General features: G+C 37.0%; 1 protein-coding gene and 1 pseudogene across 2 annotated transcripts; one reads left to right on the forward strand and one right to left on the reverse strand.

The window, feature by feature from the left end:
• Positions 1-255: 255 nt before the first annotated feature.
• Positions 256-2,409, reverse strand: LOC120154421 (transcription initiation factor IIF subunit beta-like). Of its 2 annotated transcripts, none has more exons than XM_039166179.1 (6): positions 2,059-2,409; positions 1,719-1,827; positions 1,247-1,374; positions 1,072-1,146; positions 803-952; positions 256-550 (listed from the first exon to the last, which is right to left on the reverse strand). In XM_039166179.1, the coding sequence occupies exons 1-6, from the start codon at positions 2,245-2,247 to the stop codon at positions 431-433; spliced, it is 771 nt and encodes a 256-aa protein (XP_039022110.1). In that variant the 5' UTR covers positions 2,248-2,409; the 3' UTR covers positions 256-430. The 2 variants fall into 2 exon arrangements, with proteins under 2 accessions (XP_039022110.1, XP_039022109.1); XM_039166178.1 differs by having other exon boundaries at positions 1,247-1,377; positions 2,059-2,408.
• Positions 2,410-9,192: 6,783 nt separating this feature from the next.
• LOC120154426 lies at positions 9,193-12,650 on the forward strand (annotated as a pseudogene).
• The last annotated feature ends 594 nt before the right edge of the window (positions 12,651-13,244 follow it).

Raw genomic sequence — 13,244 nt, forward strand, 5'->3', positions numbered from 1 at the left:
AATTAAAGCTCAAGTTTATCAATAGCCAGGTTCAATCAGGCCATTTTAATGGAGATGGTTATAGAATTTTTTCCATTGTCAAGATACTCATCATCTTAGTAGCGTGGGTCTAACAAGATGAATCAGTTGGCAGTTGAAAAGGGTTTAAATTGTGTTTGAAACATGTTATATGTTTCCTTTTCCCGGATAGGTGATGGAACTTCATATGTAAGAAACACAGATGCAAATTCAGATAATATAAATGCCCCATTCTCCTTCCGAATTTTATTCTGATATATAGATTATAACATGCGGAGCGGCCAAGTTTCCTTTTTCCTGGTTCCTATAGCTGTTTTATCTGTTTATCGATTGTCGTCGTTACATGTTCCATTAACTGAAGCAAAAGCCGAGAGAAAATGGAAATGTAGGTTACAATAAAGCTATGTCAGACCTATTCATCTGCAGTGTCCTCTGCAGATTTTTTATACTCCGGCTTAAGCTCGTAGGTTCCTTGATTGGCACCTCTCTTATTGTACACGCAGAGCTCGTTCAATATCTCTTTCAGGAATTGCTGCAAAGAAAGTAAAGAAAATTTTTAAAACACATAAAATACATGATAACCGCTAAAAAGGCACAAAAACAACAAACTACAGAATACTTATTTTTTGTGCCTTCGGTGATGTTTTTATTTTCATTTAAGAAGCAAATTGCAATTTCTACGATATGGGCAGAGTTACATATTACAGCAAAGAAAACACAAATTATTGTTATAAACCATAAGACAAATCCAATGGTACAAAGACCAAGACATGTAAGGGCTTACAGCAGGCTGATCAGTCTCTTGGACAAGTTGCTTTAAAGTCCAATTTGATTGTCTTTCAAACAGCTTGAACATAATATCTTCCAGTTCCCCACGATCCCTCCGGGTTCTCTTCACCTCTGGCTGTTTAACTGGCATTGTTTTTTTCTTATCCTGCTCAGAGACAATGGACAATAGGAAATTTGAAAGTATAATTCCAACTTCAAACTTGTTTACGTTTAAGAGCAAATAAATTGTATATACTACTCTCTAGAGACCATGTATCCAAGTACCTTGGGGTTGGATGAAATCAGGCCAATCATTCCAGGCATTGGCCTCATGTGCACTCCACGATCGTTATCAATAACCTTGAAAATGCATCAAAAACACATAAGATGATAGGCACCATAGTAACATCAAAGGAAAAAAATGTATTTTCCCGAAGCCAATGCATACTCATTGACCTACCTGTATTTGCCTGTTCTTGATCATGGACTTATTTGTCCTTTCTCGACACAATCTCCCATATTCCTCAATGTTTTCTTCATGTGGCTTCATGTCAAATTTATGCTCAACATTTCCTTCCATAGCAACCGCTCCTATAACAAAATCAGGTCAAAAAAAAAAAAAAAACTTAAGCAAGAGAAACGACAAAAGGGTTCTTATAAGAAAATCATCATGCGATAAATTGTCCCTTCAAGTCACCGTAAGCATCAGATAATTTTGAACACAATATAACTACATGCTTAAGGATATTCGTGTTTTAAGTAAAAGAAAAAAAAAAGAGACTGGAACATGACACATACAAACCAGGTCTAACCAAGCCAGAACAGGAAAAAAGGAATAAACTTTATGTTAATAAATTTAAAAAAAAACAATTGATGAAAACACAAACTTGAATAACTGAGAAGCAATAGAAGCAAAGAACCAAAACTCTGACCTTGACTTGTTTCAGAGAAGACACACATAGGAACAAAGTCTTTGAACATGTTCAGAGTGTAGCTTTTCGGTATTCTTTCGGTCTCCGATCCAATCATCTCCATAGTAAACTGTAAATATCAATTCATAAACTCCTAATAAGCAATGTTTAACTCATAACAAGCATGTCATCAAATGTTTGCCTCGTTAGATTACACGGCGAATAAAAAAGGAACTTTCACTGCAATTTTCACTCGAAAAAAACACACGGCCAATTCATGAAAATTAAAGAAGCCGGCATACATCAAAACCCACAACCATCTGCTAAATTGAAGCAATTGTTGTCAAGTATTTAGTGTTACCTGACGCTCATCGGGTTTGAGAGGGTCGAGAGAGAAGACGACCTTGGCGACAGGCTGAGAATCAGAAGAAGAAGAAGATGCTTGGTTCTTCCATGACTTGGCCACCACGACGGGGCACTTCATTAACCATACCGATTTATCAGCTTTTCCCATGTCTAGAAACCCGTCGTTACCTTGATCTTCATCCATCTTCAAAATTGTTGTTTCCTTCAGCCTCAACTGTACGGATATTTCTTATTCACGTTTTGTCTGTGGCGAAGGAAGATTTGGGGAAAGCTTCTAATTTCTTCACTCGGTTGACTTGGTAGTTTCTCAGTGAATTGGACCCTGACGAATCGGAGGGAATGAATTTAGAAAAGGGTATTGAGTAAACCTAAATTTTATTTTGGAAAGTACCACATTCTCTAAATTGAATACTAAACTCGTCACTTCTTAAATATTAAAAAAATTAGCTAACCATTATTTTCATATGTAATAGAGTAAGGGGAGGTAGTATAGTAGGTTGTCCCCAACACCAGGTTGAGAGTAGCTTCCATAGAAACCTCCGAATTATGAATTGCCCACCGTGAGACTCGATCTCACGACCCCAAGATTAATAGCCTTGTGTTCTACCAACTAAGCTGGACAGACAATTCTCACTTCTTAAATATATTATTTTTAATTTGTTCAAGTGAAATGAACTTCACATGAATTATTATTTTATTATCATTAAAATGACTTGTCACTTTGATATAACGAGTCCGTTTAAAAAATATTTTTTTCAATTACAAAAATAAAATAAAATAAAAAGTATGAATTAGAAAATTAAGTAAAATTTATCACGTCGAGGTAACGAGTTTTTTCAAATTAAAAAAAAGTAGTTGTTGGGTCAACAATTATATAGGTAATAATCACTTGGAACACGTCATCTCTAGATGACGAGTTCGACCAAGTATTTTTCTCAATAGCCGTTTATAACTGTTGGATGTAAGATTATAAATAAGGTTTGGATTTTTGGTTTTTCACTAAACCCTAAATCCAAAAAAAATATAAAAAACATACATTCTGTCAAAATCTCAAAAAATAGCAACCCGATAATATATGTTGCGTATGGATAACATCCATGTTTCTTCGATCGTATGCCGGCCGGATGATGAATGGAATATTCAAAGCGCGATATGACATACGGAGAGCCACATCAGCATATCGTGATATATTGTAGCAATCTGGTCCATTTTCGTCCATATTTTTATGTGACTTCAAGTTGTACCTGACGTTGATTGAAGCTCTGGTCGAACGTTGGCGGCCCGAGACGCACACGTTCCACTTCTCGAGTGGTGAAGCGACGATTACTTTGGAAGATATCGCTTACCAACTCAACGCTCCTGTGAATGAAGCCTCCGATGTGAGTCATAACATGTACGACCCCACATCGTTGGTCTACCAAGTTTTGGGAAAATGGCCACCATCCGATGTCATCAACGGCTTTCAAGTACATATAACATAGTTGGAATTGGAATTGCAAGTGACAGGCGAGTCTACCGAGGAAGATATTATTTTCATGTCTTGAGCATATCTTCTTCAACTGATCGGAGGTGTATTATTACCAGATAAATCCGATAATTTGGTGCACACTCAGTATCTGCGATATTTGGAAGACTTTGTTGTGTGTCGTAATACCAGTTGAGGCTCGGAGATTTTTGTCTTTATGTATTAGGAGCTTTGTAAGGGCTGCAATTGTCCAGCCGGGTCAAAAATAGATGTCGTCGGCTATCTGATATTGTTACGGTCGTGGGCTTAGTATCGATTCCCGTTTATGACTCCAATTACAACAGCTCCTATCGAGTTTCCTATGGCTGCAAGGTGATTATTTTGTTATGATTTTTTTTTTAATTTTATAAATTTCAGCGACTTTTTTATTTGTTTATAATATATATATATATATATATTTAAAAAAAAATTAGATGACATCATAAAATATTCAAGACGAAGTTGGCGGGTGTCACTGCACAAAATATACGGATGATGATCGACATCGCCGGTCGATATGTTGTATGACATGAGATTTTTTATTTTTTATTTTTTTGAAAATTTTTAACTTTATATATACTAATTTTGATATTTAATATTTACAGTTCTTTTAGCTTCCCTATGTTGACAAGGAGATCAACCAGTTAATGCCAAGGGATTTTTTTAGGGGTCCCATTTATGGTGTACCCGTGACGCCGTTATTGCATTATGCAATTGTTGAGTGAGACGCTGCTGATAGAGTGATGCGACAGTTTGTGTCGTATCAGTCGATTCCTACATAGATGGTTGATATGGACGCAATACATAGAATTGGTACGCGTGGGAAACATACAAAAAATCGATCGGTGAAACACGCTATATACATCGACGCGAGGAATCAGCGTGAACAATCTCTCCCTTCGCGTCTCGACATTACACCGTTAGACCTAAATTTTGACTATTCTTCATATCTTCATAATTACGAAGCAAATGAGAAACTATATCTCACGACACCGGAAGAGAGGGGAGAATGTAAACATCATGAGGCCACATGCGCCAAGTCCAAGAAAAAAACATCGACACTGTTTTCTTCGCTTCAGCATCTACAACTGAAAAGTACTATTATGCATCTCATGTTAGTTTCGGTTTCTATCATCCATTTCATACTTCAGCCGAGACTCGATCGAATTGGGTTAGAGGTTCATGGGATGCATCGCGATACACTCAAGCATCTTCGACAGAATATGCGGTTGCGGGTGAGTGAGACCATATCATATATGATCAACAAAGTAGAAGCCAAGTCGAAGCAGTTATGACATGATGGCTTCAAATGTCATAAATCCATTACCGCATTTTGAATGTGGATCACAGAGTGTGTTAAGTACACCTTCTTGATAAGACAACGACGACGATAATGACGGCGGCTATCAAAGCCTACGACCCTTATGTACTCGACAAGCCCCGCGACATTATCATTGACCACTCCGCGACATCATCAAGAACTTAAGAAATATAAATAAATTTTTATTGTAAATATTTATTTTTTTCCAATTATTTAATTACTTTGTATTTTTTTAAATTTTATCCGACTGAACTAGTCACCCAAGTGACGGTTGCCCATATAGCCGTTGACCAACAACTATTTTTTAATTTGAAGGAACTCGTCAACTCGACGTGATGAGTTCACTTAATTTTTTTAATATATATATTTTATTTTTGTAATTTAAAAAATATTTTTAAACGGACTTGTCACGATGATGTGATAAGTCATTTTAATGATAATAAAATAATGGTTCACGTGATGCTCACATCACAAGGACAATTTAAAAATAACATCTTCAAAACTCGTCACGTCGAGGTGACGTGTTCAATGTAGGAGTACCGTAATTTTTAAAATAAAGTCCATGTTGACTTAATATCTTAAATAATTAACCCGATTGGGATATTGAAAAAAAAAACCTGCAAAGTGACCCACTTCCTGGGCCTGCTTAGGTATTCAATCCAATCCCATGTCTCTTTTCTAAAGAATAAAGGTTAAGGTAAATTAAGCAACAAGTAATTTTTTATTCTGAGATGCTCTTTGCTCTATATATTAATTAAAGATCCATGATCATGAAAAAAGTAAATATTTTTCACTTTATAAAGAAGACGAAAATGGCAGAAAGTGAGAACCTCATTAAGAGATAATACATCATGTACTATGCATGTTTGTAAGCTTGCTTCTTATTTGATTGTTGGTGTAAGGAGCATAGTAGTTAGTATTATATCAATATTTGTTTTAAATTGGTATCAAGTATTTTAAGTAAAAATTCGATTAAAATTTTAAGGAACATAAAACTATATTATTAATAAAAATAATATTTAAAATACATGATAATATAAATTTTTTAGGGCTCTTTCGACCTATCCCTAGATCATCAATGAGTTTATAACATTACTTGTTTGATATCAAACTTAATGTGGCAATGAAATGATGTATGGAGGTGAGCGCAGTTGGTTTGTAATGATAAACCCATTTGACCCATAAACAAATGATTACTACTACAGGTGGAGTTGACAAATCATTTCCTTACAACCTTTTTTCTCTTATCAACAAATGATGGCTAACATGAGTACCCATTTGCTCTAACCATCACCCTAATTCCATAATATTATCCATATCTTTAATGCTGGAATTTTGCTATTCCCATTGTGGAACTGACTTGGGTTGTGGTCCTGGAATTGATATCTATACAACCCACGAACAATAATGCATGTATCCATCCAATATTGCCTGGTTCTCGCCAGCTTCTATTATTTTTTCATATGAACAAAATCATTATTTCATATAAAAACACTGGTAATTTTGTACGGGGAACAGATGAACTTTGGGTAGTGATTTAAGCATCATATAGAACAAGTTAAAACGACGATGATGATGATGTTCTATTCATTATTTTGAAAATCGGATCGAATCGGTCGGTTTAACCGGTTCAATCGGGAATGTGTGTTAGTCCGGTTCAATCTAAACCGATTAAACCACTACTAGTGAACTGGTCAGAACTACTGAACCGTTCGAACCGGACCGGCTGAAAACCGGAAAAAACCGGAATTTTTAAAAAAAAATTAAACCAAACAACGTCGTTTGTTAAACGAGCCAAGTCGAACTCAAGTATTGATGAGCTCGACTCGAACTTGAAAACTTTAAAAGTAAGCTCAACTCGACTCAAACTCACAAGCTAAAAATTATCAAGTTCAACTCAAACTCGAAATATAATATTAAAACTTGAACTCAAAAAGGCTTGAACTAAAAAAAATTTAGAAGCTCGATTGAAGCCTAAAACTCGAGCTTGATTAAAATGAAAGAATAATTCACTCAATGCTCACCAAAAGGCTCCATGATTTTGAATGTCAAATTATCTCTATTATTTATAGAAGTTAGTTGTGATGCTCTTCTATGTTTCTTAGCAATTTGAGATTGTTTTGTTCTCATATTTTTACTCTTTAGACTTTTGGGATGCTCTTCTATGTTTCTTAGCCATGTGGGATTGTTTTTAAAAAAAAATTAAACCAAACAATATCATTTTGTTATGATTTTTTAACCCCAAATTTATTTTTTAATTATAGTTATATAATTATATTTATTATTTAATATGTTTTACCTTAAATATTATGTTGTAGTTAATTTGAATCATTTTGTTTCACTTGATTTTATGAACTTATATATTATGACTTACTTTGAATATGACTTGTAATATAAAAAATTATTTTTATTAAATATTTTTGGTATTTTTATTTAATTTTTTAAATAATATGACGTCGTCCGGTTCTTCCAACCGGTCGGACGTTCGACCGGTTGAACCAGTGAACCGGTAGCATGGCCATTGCTAAATTGCCTGTTGAAATACCTTTCTTTTTAGCAGAAAATACTAATGGTTAAATTTAAATTCAGTTTCATAGATTTCATACAAGTCCCCCCCCCTAAAAAGAACAAACGAAAAGAAAAACAGGACCCCAAATCCTTTCTGTTATTTTCCAGTGATCTTACACACAACTACAAATGTAATTTCAAATTTAATTATTAAATCAGATTTAAATATAAATCTAATCATTTTTTATGTAAAATTTAGTTTGTTGTTGTACAATAAGATGATGGTTTACGACAATTAATACAGTGAGAATTGGGGGGTAATAAGATCAACAATTTATCATTCACCCTTCTAATTTAAACATGAAGTCATTGATTATTCATGATCTAGATTGACGGGTCAAGTGGGTTTTGAGAGCCAAAGAAGGAAAAGTCCTTTTTTATCCTGAAGAAGCTATATTCTATACTTTAAATGTTCGATAATCACGTGAGCATTCATTCGTAGGACAAGATATAGTGTTTAAAAGATGAGGTCGATATGTGGGCTCATCGAACTACATGTATTTTTAGTTGTTGGATAATGAAAGAGTGATATGATATATATATATCATGGGTAGCCTTGTGGAAACCTTTTAGAATGACGGAAGGTATAACATGTTTTCCCTATTTAATTTAAGAAATGTTATGCAGTGATATAATTTAAAATGTAATGTTGTTTGTCTAACGATCTTTATTTTAGTAATAATAACTTTTGTTTAATAATTTATGTACAAAAATTTTTCACTCTCAAGAAACCAATTGAACACCTTGGACCTTTGATTTTTCTATTTTCCATTATTGATTATTCTATACAGGTAGAGTGTGTGATTTAGATTTTGTTTGTACATGAATCTTCCTAGTTTTACTTTTGGTTTTTATTTATCTCTCCTCTTTCGTTTGTGGTGTGAGACATATCTCATATATTCATGCATGTTTCTCTCAAAGACTTGATAAGGGATCTCTCGTATACTCGTGAAAGGGTTTATAATCATCTTTAGGTTGTCAATAACATAGTGATCAATCCATTATGATTCAGATAGAAAGTCACATAAAAAACCTACCTTGTAGGTTAAGAGCTTTGATCGGGGAGCTTCTCATGTTATAGGGACATCTCGAGATTCTCATATACTTTATTTCTTGCAAATGATTCAATATTTCATTTTATGCAATAATTACTTCATAAGTAAGTGATTTGTATATTCATAATAATTCGAATTTTTAATATGATTGTAATTATCATATTTTATATATGTTAGATTTAGAATTGGGTGGTTGATAATTATCTAACTGATGTTTTTAGTTATGGATGCATCATCTATTAAGTTAATTTTATGTGATCGGACGACTTTAATTATACGATCCGAATCTACCAATAATCTTAGAATAGAACTCGTTGATTATGATCTATGACAAATTCGAAATTGAATTTTTCATGCTATCTAAAATCATTTAAATAAAATATTGGAATTTCAATCCAATTGTTTATTGGCTTGAATAGTAATTGATGGTAATGAAACAATAAAGGCAACACGCCAATCAGATGGGCTGACTTTGTCTTCCCCCTCGTGAAAGACAGCAATCGAGTTAATTATGCTCCCTTGCCAATTAACATTTTCATATTTTTTTCTTTATCATTTCTTGGCGCGACATATACGGCGTCGTTTCTTTGTGTCAGTCCCTGCTTAAACGCGCTCCCTCTGTACCTCCGCCATCCCTCCTACGTTTCCAAAACCATTTCGTTTTTTCCCCATCTCTTCTATATGGAAATAACGGCTATTATGTTTCTTCTTTTACTTACCCTCTCCGTCTTCAACGGCGTCGTTCCATCTTCTTACGCCCAACAACACAATGCCGTTACTCTGACAGAGATCCGGGCGCTTACGTCCTTCAAACGCAGCGTTTTCCGCGACCCACTTGGCGCTCTTGACGGCTGGGATGAGTCCACGCCATCAGCTCCCTGCGACTGGCGTGGCATTGTCTGTTACAACAATCGAGTCCGCGAGCTCCGCTTGCCTCGCCTCCAACTCGGTGGCCAAGTCAGCAATCAGCTATCCAACTTACGCGAGCTCCGCAAATTAAGCCTCCATTCTAACAACTTTAACGGCTCCATCCCTGACGCGCTCTCCCAATGTGCTCTCTTACGCGCCGTTTACTTGCACAATAACTCATTCTCCGGCAACCTCCCGCCTTCCATTTTTAACCTCACCAATTTACAAGTCCTCAATGTAGCTCATAATTATCTCTCCGGCAAAATCGCCGCCGGTATTCAGTACTCCCTCCGGTACCTCGATTTATCCTCAAACGATTTATCCGGGAACTTCCGTCGAATTTCCCGGCACAGTCTCAGCTCCAGCTTATCAACTTCTCATACAACCGGTTTTCCGGTGAGATTCCGGCGAGTATAGGGAAGCTCCAACAACTACAGTACCTATGGCTCGACTCGAACCAGTTGTATGGAACATTACCGTCGGCAATAGCGAACTGTTTTTCGCTGGTACATTTAAGCGCAGAGGATAATTTACTTAAGGACTGCTTCCGGGAAGTATCGGAGCGGCTCCGAATCTTCAAGTGCTGGCTTTATCGCGTAATAGACTTTCCGGTGCTATACCGGAAAGCATTTTTTGTAAATCGTCAGGGAATGTTACGACGTCGTTGAGGATCCTCCAGTTAGGATTTAATGAGTTCACGGAAGTTGTTAAGCCGCAAAGTAATGGAAGTTGCGTGGCGGCTTTAGAGGTTTTGAACCTTCACGTGAACCAAATCCATGGCGTTTTCCCTTCTTGGTTGACCAGTTTGACCACGTTGAGAATATTGGATATTTCTGGAAACTTCTTTACAGGTTCATTACCGGTTGAAATAGGCAACCTGTTTAACTTGGAAGATCTTATAGTGGCGAACAATTCGTTAACAGGTTCAGTTCCGAGTCAGCTCCTACAATGTGGTTCGTTAAAGATCGTCGATTTTGAAGGAAACCGGTTATCCGGGGAAATACCGGTTTTTTTCAGCCAAATGAAGCGCTTGAATAGTATATCGCTGGGGAGAAATCTGTTTTCTGGGTCAATCCCGTACGGATTCGGGAACATTTCTGGGCTTGAAACGTTGAATTTGAGTGGAAACAATTTGACCGGAAAGTTACCGGAAGATATAGTGGGGTTGAGTAATTTAACCACTTTAAACCTCGGCAATAACAAATTTTCTGGAGAAATTCCTGATGGTTTAGGGGATTTATTTGAGTTTGGAGATTTTAAATTTAAGTTCATGCGGATTTACTGGGGGAATTCCAAGGAGTATTGGGAATTTGATGAAAATAACTTATCTTGATTTGAGTACGCAGCAGATTTCTGGAGAGTTGCCAATCGAGCTTTTTGGGTTACCAAATTTGCAGGTTGTTGCTCTACAAGAAAACAGGTTGTCTGGTAAGGTTCCTGAAGGTTTCAGCAACTTGGTTGATTTGCAGTACTTGAATCTCAGTTCCAATGGATTCACTGGTCGGATTCCGAGTAACTATGGTTTACTGCAGTCATTAATTGTGCTTTCAGTAAGCTTCAATCGAGTTTCAGGCATAATTCCAGCAGAGCTTGGTAGCTGTTCTAATCTTGAAGTGCTTCAGCTTCGTTCGAATCATCTGAGGGGCAATATCCCAGGTGATATCTCTCGGTTATCTCATTTGAAAGAGCTTGATTTGGGTTTGAATAATTTAGAGGGAGAAATCCCAGAGGAATTCTCCAGATTTTCATCTATGACTACTCTTTTTATTAGATGGAAATCAGCTATCGGGTAACATACCAGATTCATTGTCAAAACTATCCAATCTAGCAGCTTTGAATTTTTCGTCAAATAACTTGAGTGGATCCATTCCATCAAGTCTTTCAAACATGTTTAGGTTGAGGTACTTGAATTTATCAAGAAACAATCTCGAAGGTGAGATTCCGAATGCACTCGGTTCTCGGTTCAATAATCCTTCTGTGTTTTCGATGAATAAAGAACTCTGTGGAAAGCCATTGAACAGAGAATGTGCTAATGTAAGAAATAGGAAACGTAGGAAGCTGATCCTATTAATTGTTGTAGCTGCTGGTGGAGCATGCCTTGTTGCGTTGTTCTGTTGTGGATATATCTACGGCCTTTTACGTTGGCGTAAGAGGCTCGGAGAATGGGCTGCAGGGGAGAAGAAAAGAAGTCCATCCGGTGCGAGTTCGGGAGCAGACAAGGGTAACGGAAGTGGCGAAAATGGAGGTCCAAAATTAGTCATGTTTAATAACAAGATAACGCTGGCAGAGACACTAGAAGCGACGAGGCAATTTGATGAGGAAAATGTCATGAGCAGGGGAAGGTATGGACTTGTGTTCAAAGCAACCTATCAAGACGGAACAGTCCTGTCCATCCGTCGCCTTGTTGATGGATCTATCGATGAAGGTATCTTCCGAGAAGAAGCCGAATCGCTAGGCAAGGTAAAGCATCGAAACATAACAGTCCTACGAGGCTATTACGCTGGACCACCGGATTTAAGACTCCTTGTGTATGACTACATGCCTAATGGAAACTTAGGCACTCTCCTCCAAGAGGCAAGTCACCAAGATGGCCATATGCTCAACTGGCCTATGCGTCATCTCATTGCACTTGGTATTGCTCGTGGCCTAGCCTTTTTGCACTCGTTGTCAATGGTTCACGGTGATATCAAACCACAGAACGTACTCTTCGATGCCGATTTCGAAGCTCACTTGTCCGAATTCGGACTAGAGCGGTTGACCATCGCCACCCCAGCAGAAGCTTCCTCATCTTCAACCCCGGTTGGTTCACTAGGCTACATAGCACCAGAATCTTCATTAACAGGTCAACCGTCGAAAGAAGCCGATGTGTACAGTTTCGGAATCGTGGTATTAGAAATTCTGACGGGAAGAAAGCCGGTGATGTTTACACAGGATGAAGACATCGTGAAATGGGTGAAAAAGCAATTACAAAAGGGTCAAATTTCGGAGTTGTTGGAGCCGGGGCTTGTTGAGTTAGACCCTGAATCATCGGAGTGGGAGGAATTCTTGTTGGGGGTTAAAGTGGGACTCCTTTGCACGGCAACGGATCCGATTGATAGACCGTCAATGGCAGATATTGTTTTCATGTTGGAAGGTTGTAGGGTAGGACCCGAAATCCCATCCTCAGCTGATCCAACCTCTCTACCTTCCCCCATTTGATATTTTTCCACTTGTCTTTTCAGAAATTTATTTGCACCAAAAGTCCAAAGATGCCATTCTTGATCATTATATTGTTTTTTTTTTCAATTTCATAATGTGTCTCTTGCATTTTTCTTGATAATATTCTGGTGAAACTGTACTATCGTTCCTTTATTCGAAACTGGATGAATGTTGAATATACTAAATATATATTTGACATATGAATTTTTTTTATAGAAAATTGAGTGAGGAAGATAATCCAGGGACGGGGACAAATAGCCGTTAAGTGTGTCGTTGGTGTAGAATAAAATAAAAAGAAATTAAAGAAAACGAAGTCCTTGAAACTGTGGGAGTTTAGAGTTTTTTATTGGAAAAATAGACTTGCTAATATTTAGAAGCATTGTCGGCCACGTCGGATTTTCGTATGGAATGTTGAGAGGCACGTGGAGCCCCTCTTTATGTCACTTTCTCACTTGATGTGAATGTAATAAACAAAAACTGCCACAAATGCAGATAATAGATGTGGCACGGAGTTTGCATGGTTTCGAGTTTCAGGGTCCCACCTTCGGTATCAGCCAAGGAGCAGGATACGTATTAATAAAGATCCAATCCATATAAAAAAACAATGGAGTGCTGAGTGTAGTAAC

This window comes from Hibiscus syriacus, unplaced genomic scaffold (genome assembly GCF_006381635.1).
Source record: "Hibiscus syriacus cultivar Baekdansim isolate YM2019G1 unplaced genomic scaffold, ASM638163v2 tig00111129_pilon, whole genome shotgun sequence".
Taxonomy (NCBI): domain Eukaryota; kingdom Viridiplantae; phylum Streptophyta; class Magnoliopsida; order Malvales; family Malvaceae; genus Hibiscus; species Hibiscus syriacus.

Bases quoted from the DNA above. Each gene is read 5' to 3' on its own strand.
- LOC120154421 (XM_039166178.1), bottom strand. From the start codon at position 2,247: ATGGATGAAGATCAAGGTAACGACGGGTTTCTAGACATGGGAAAAGCT. The intron at 1,378-1,718 runs GTCAGAGTTTTG...ATTTTGTTATAG, and splicing joins CTTCTCTGAAACAAGTCAAG to GAGCGGTTGCTATGGAAGGA. The intron at 1,147-1,246 runs GTAGGTCAATGA...TGCATTTTCAAG, and splicing joins TCAAGAACAGGCAAATACAG to GTTATTGATAACGATCGTGG.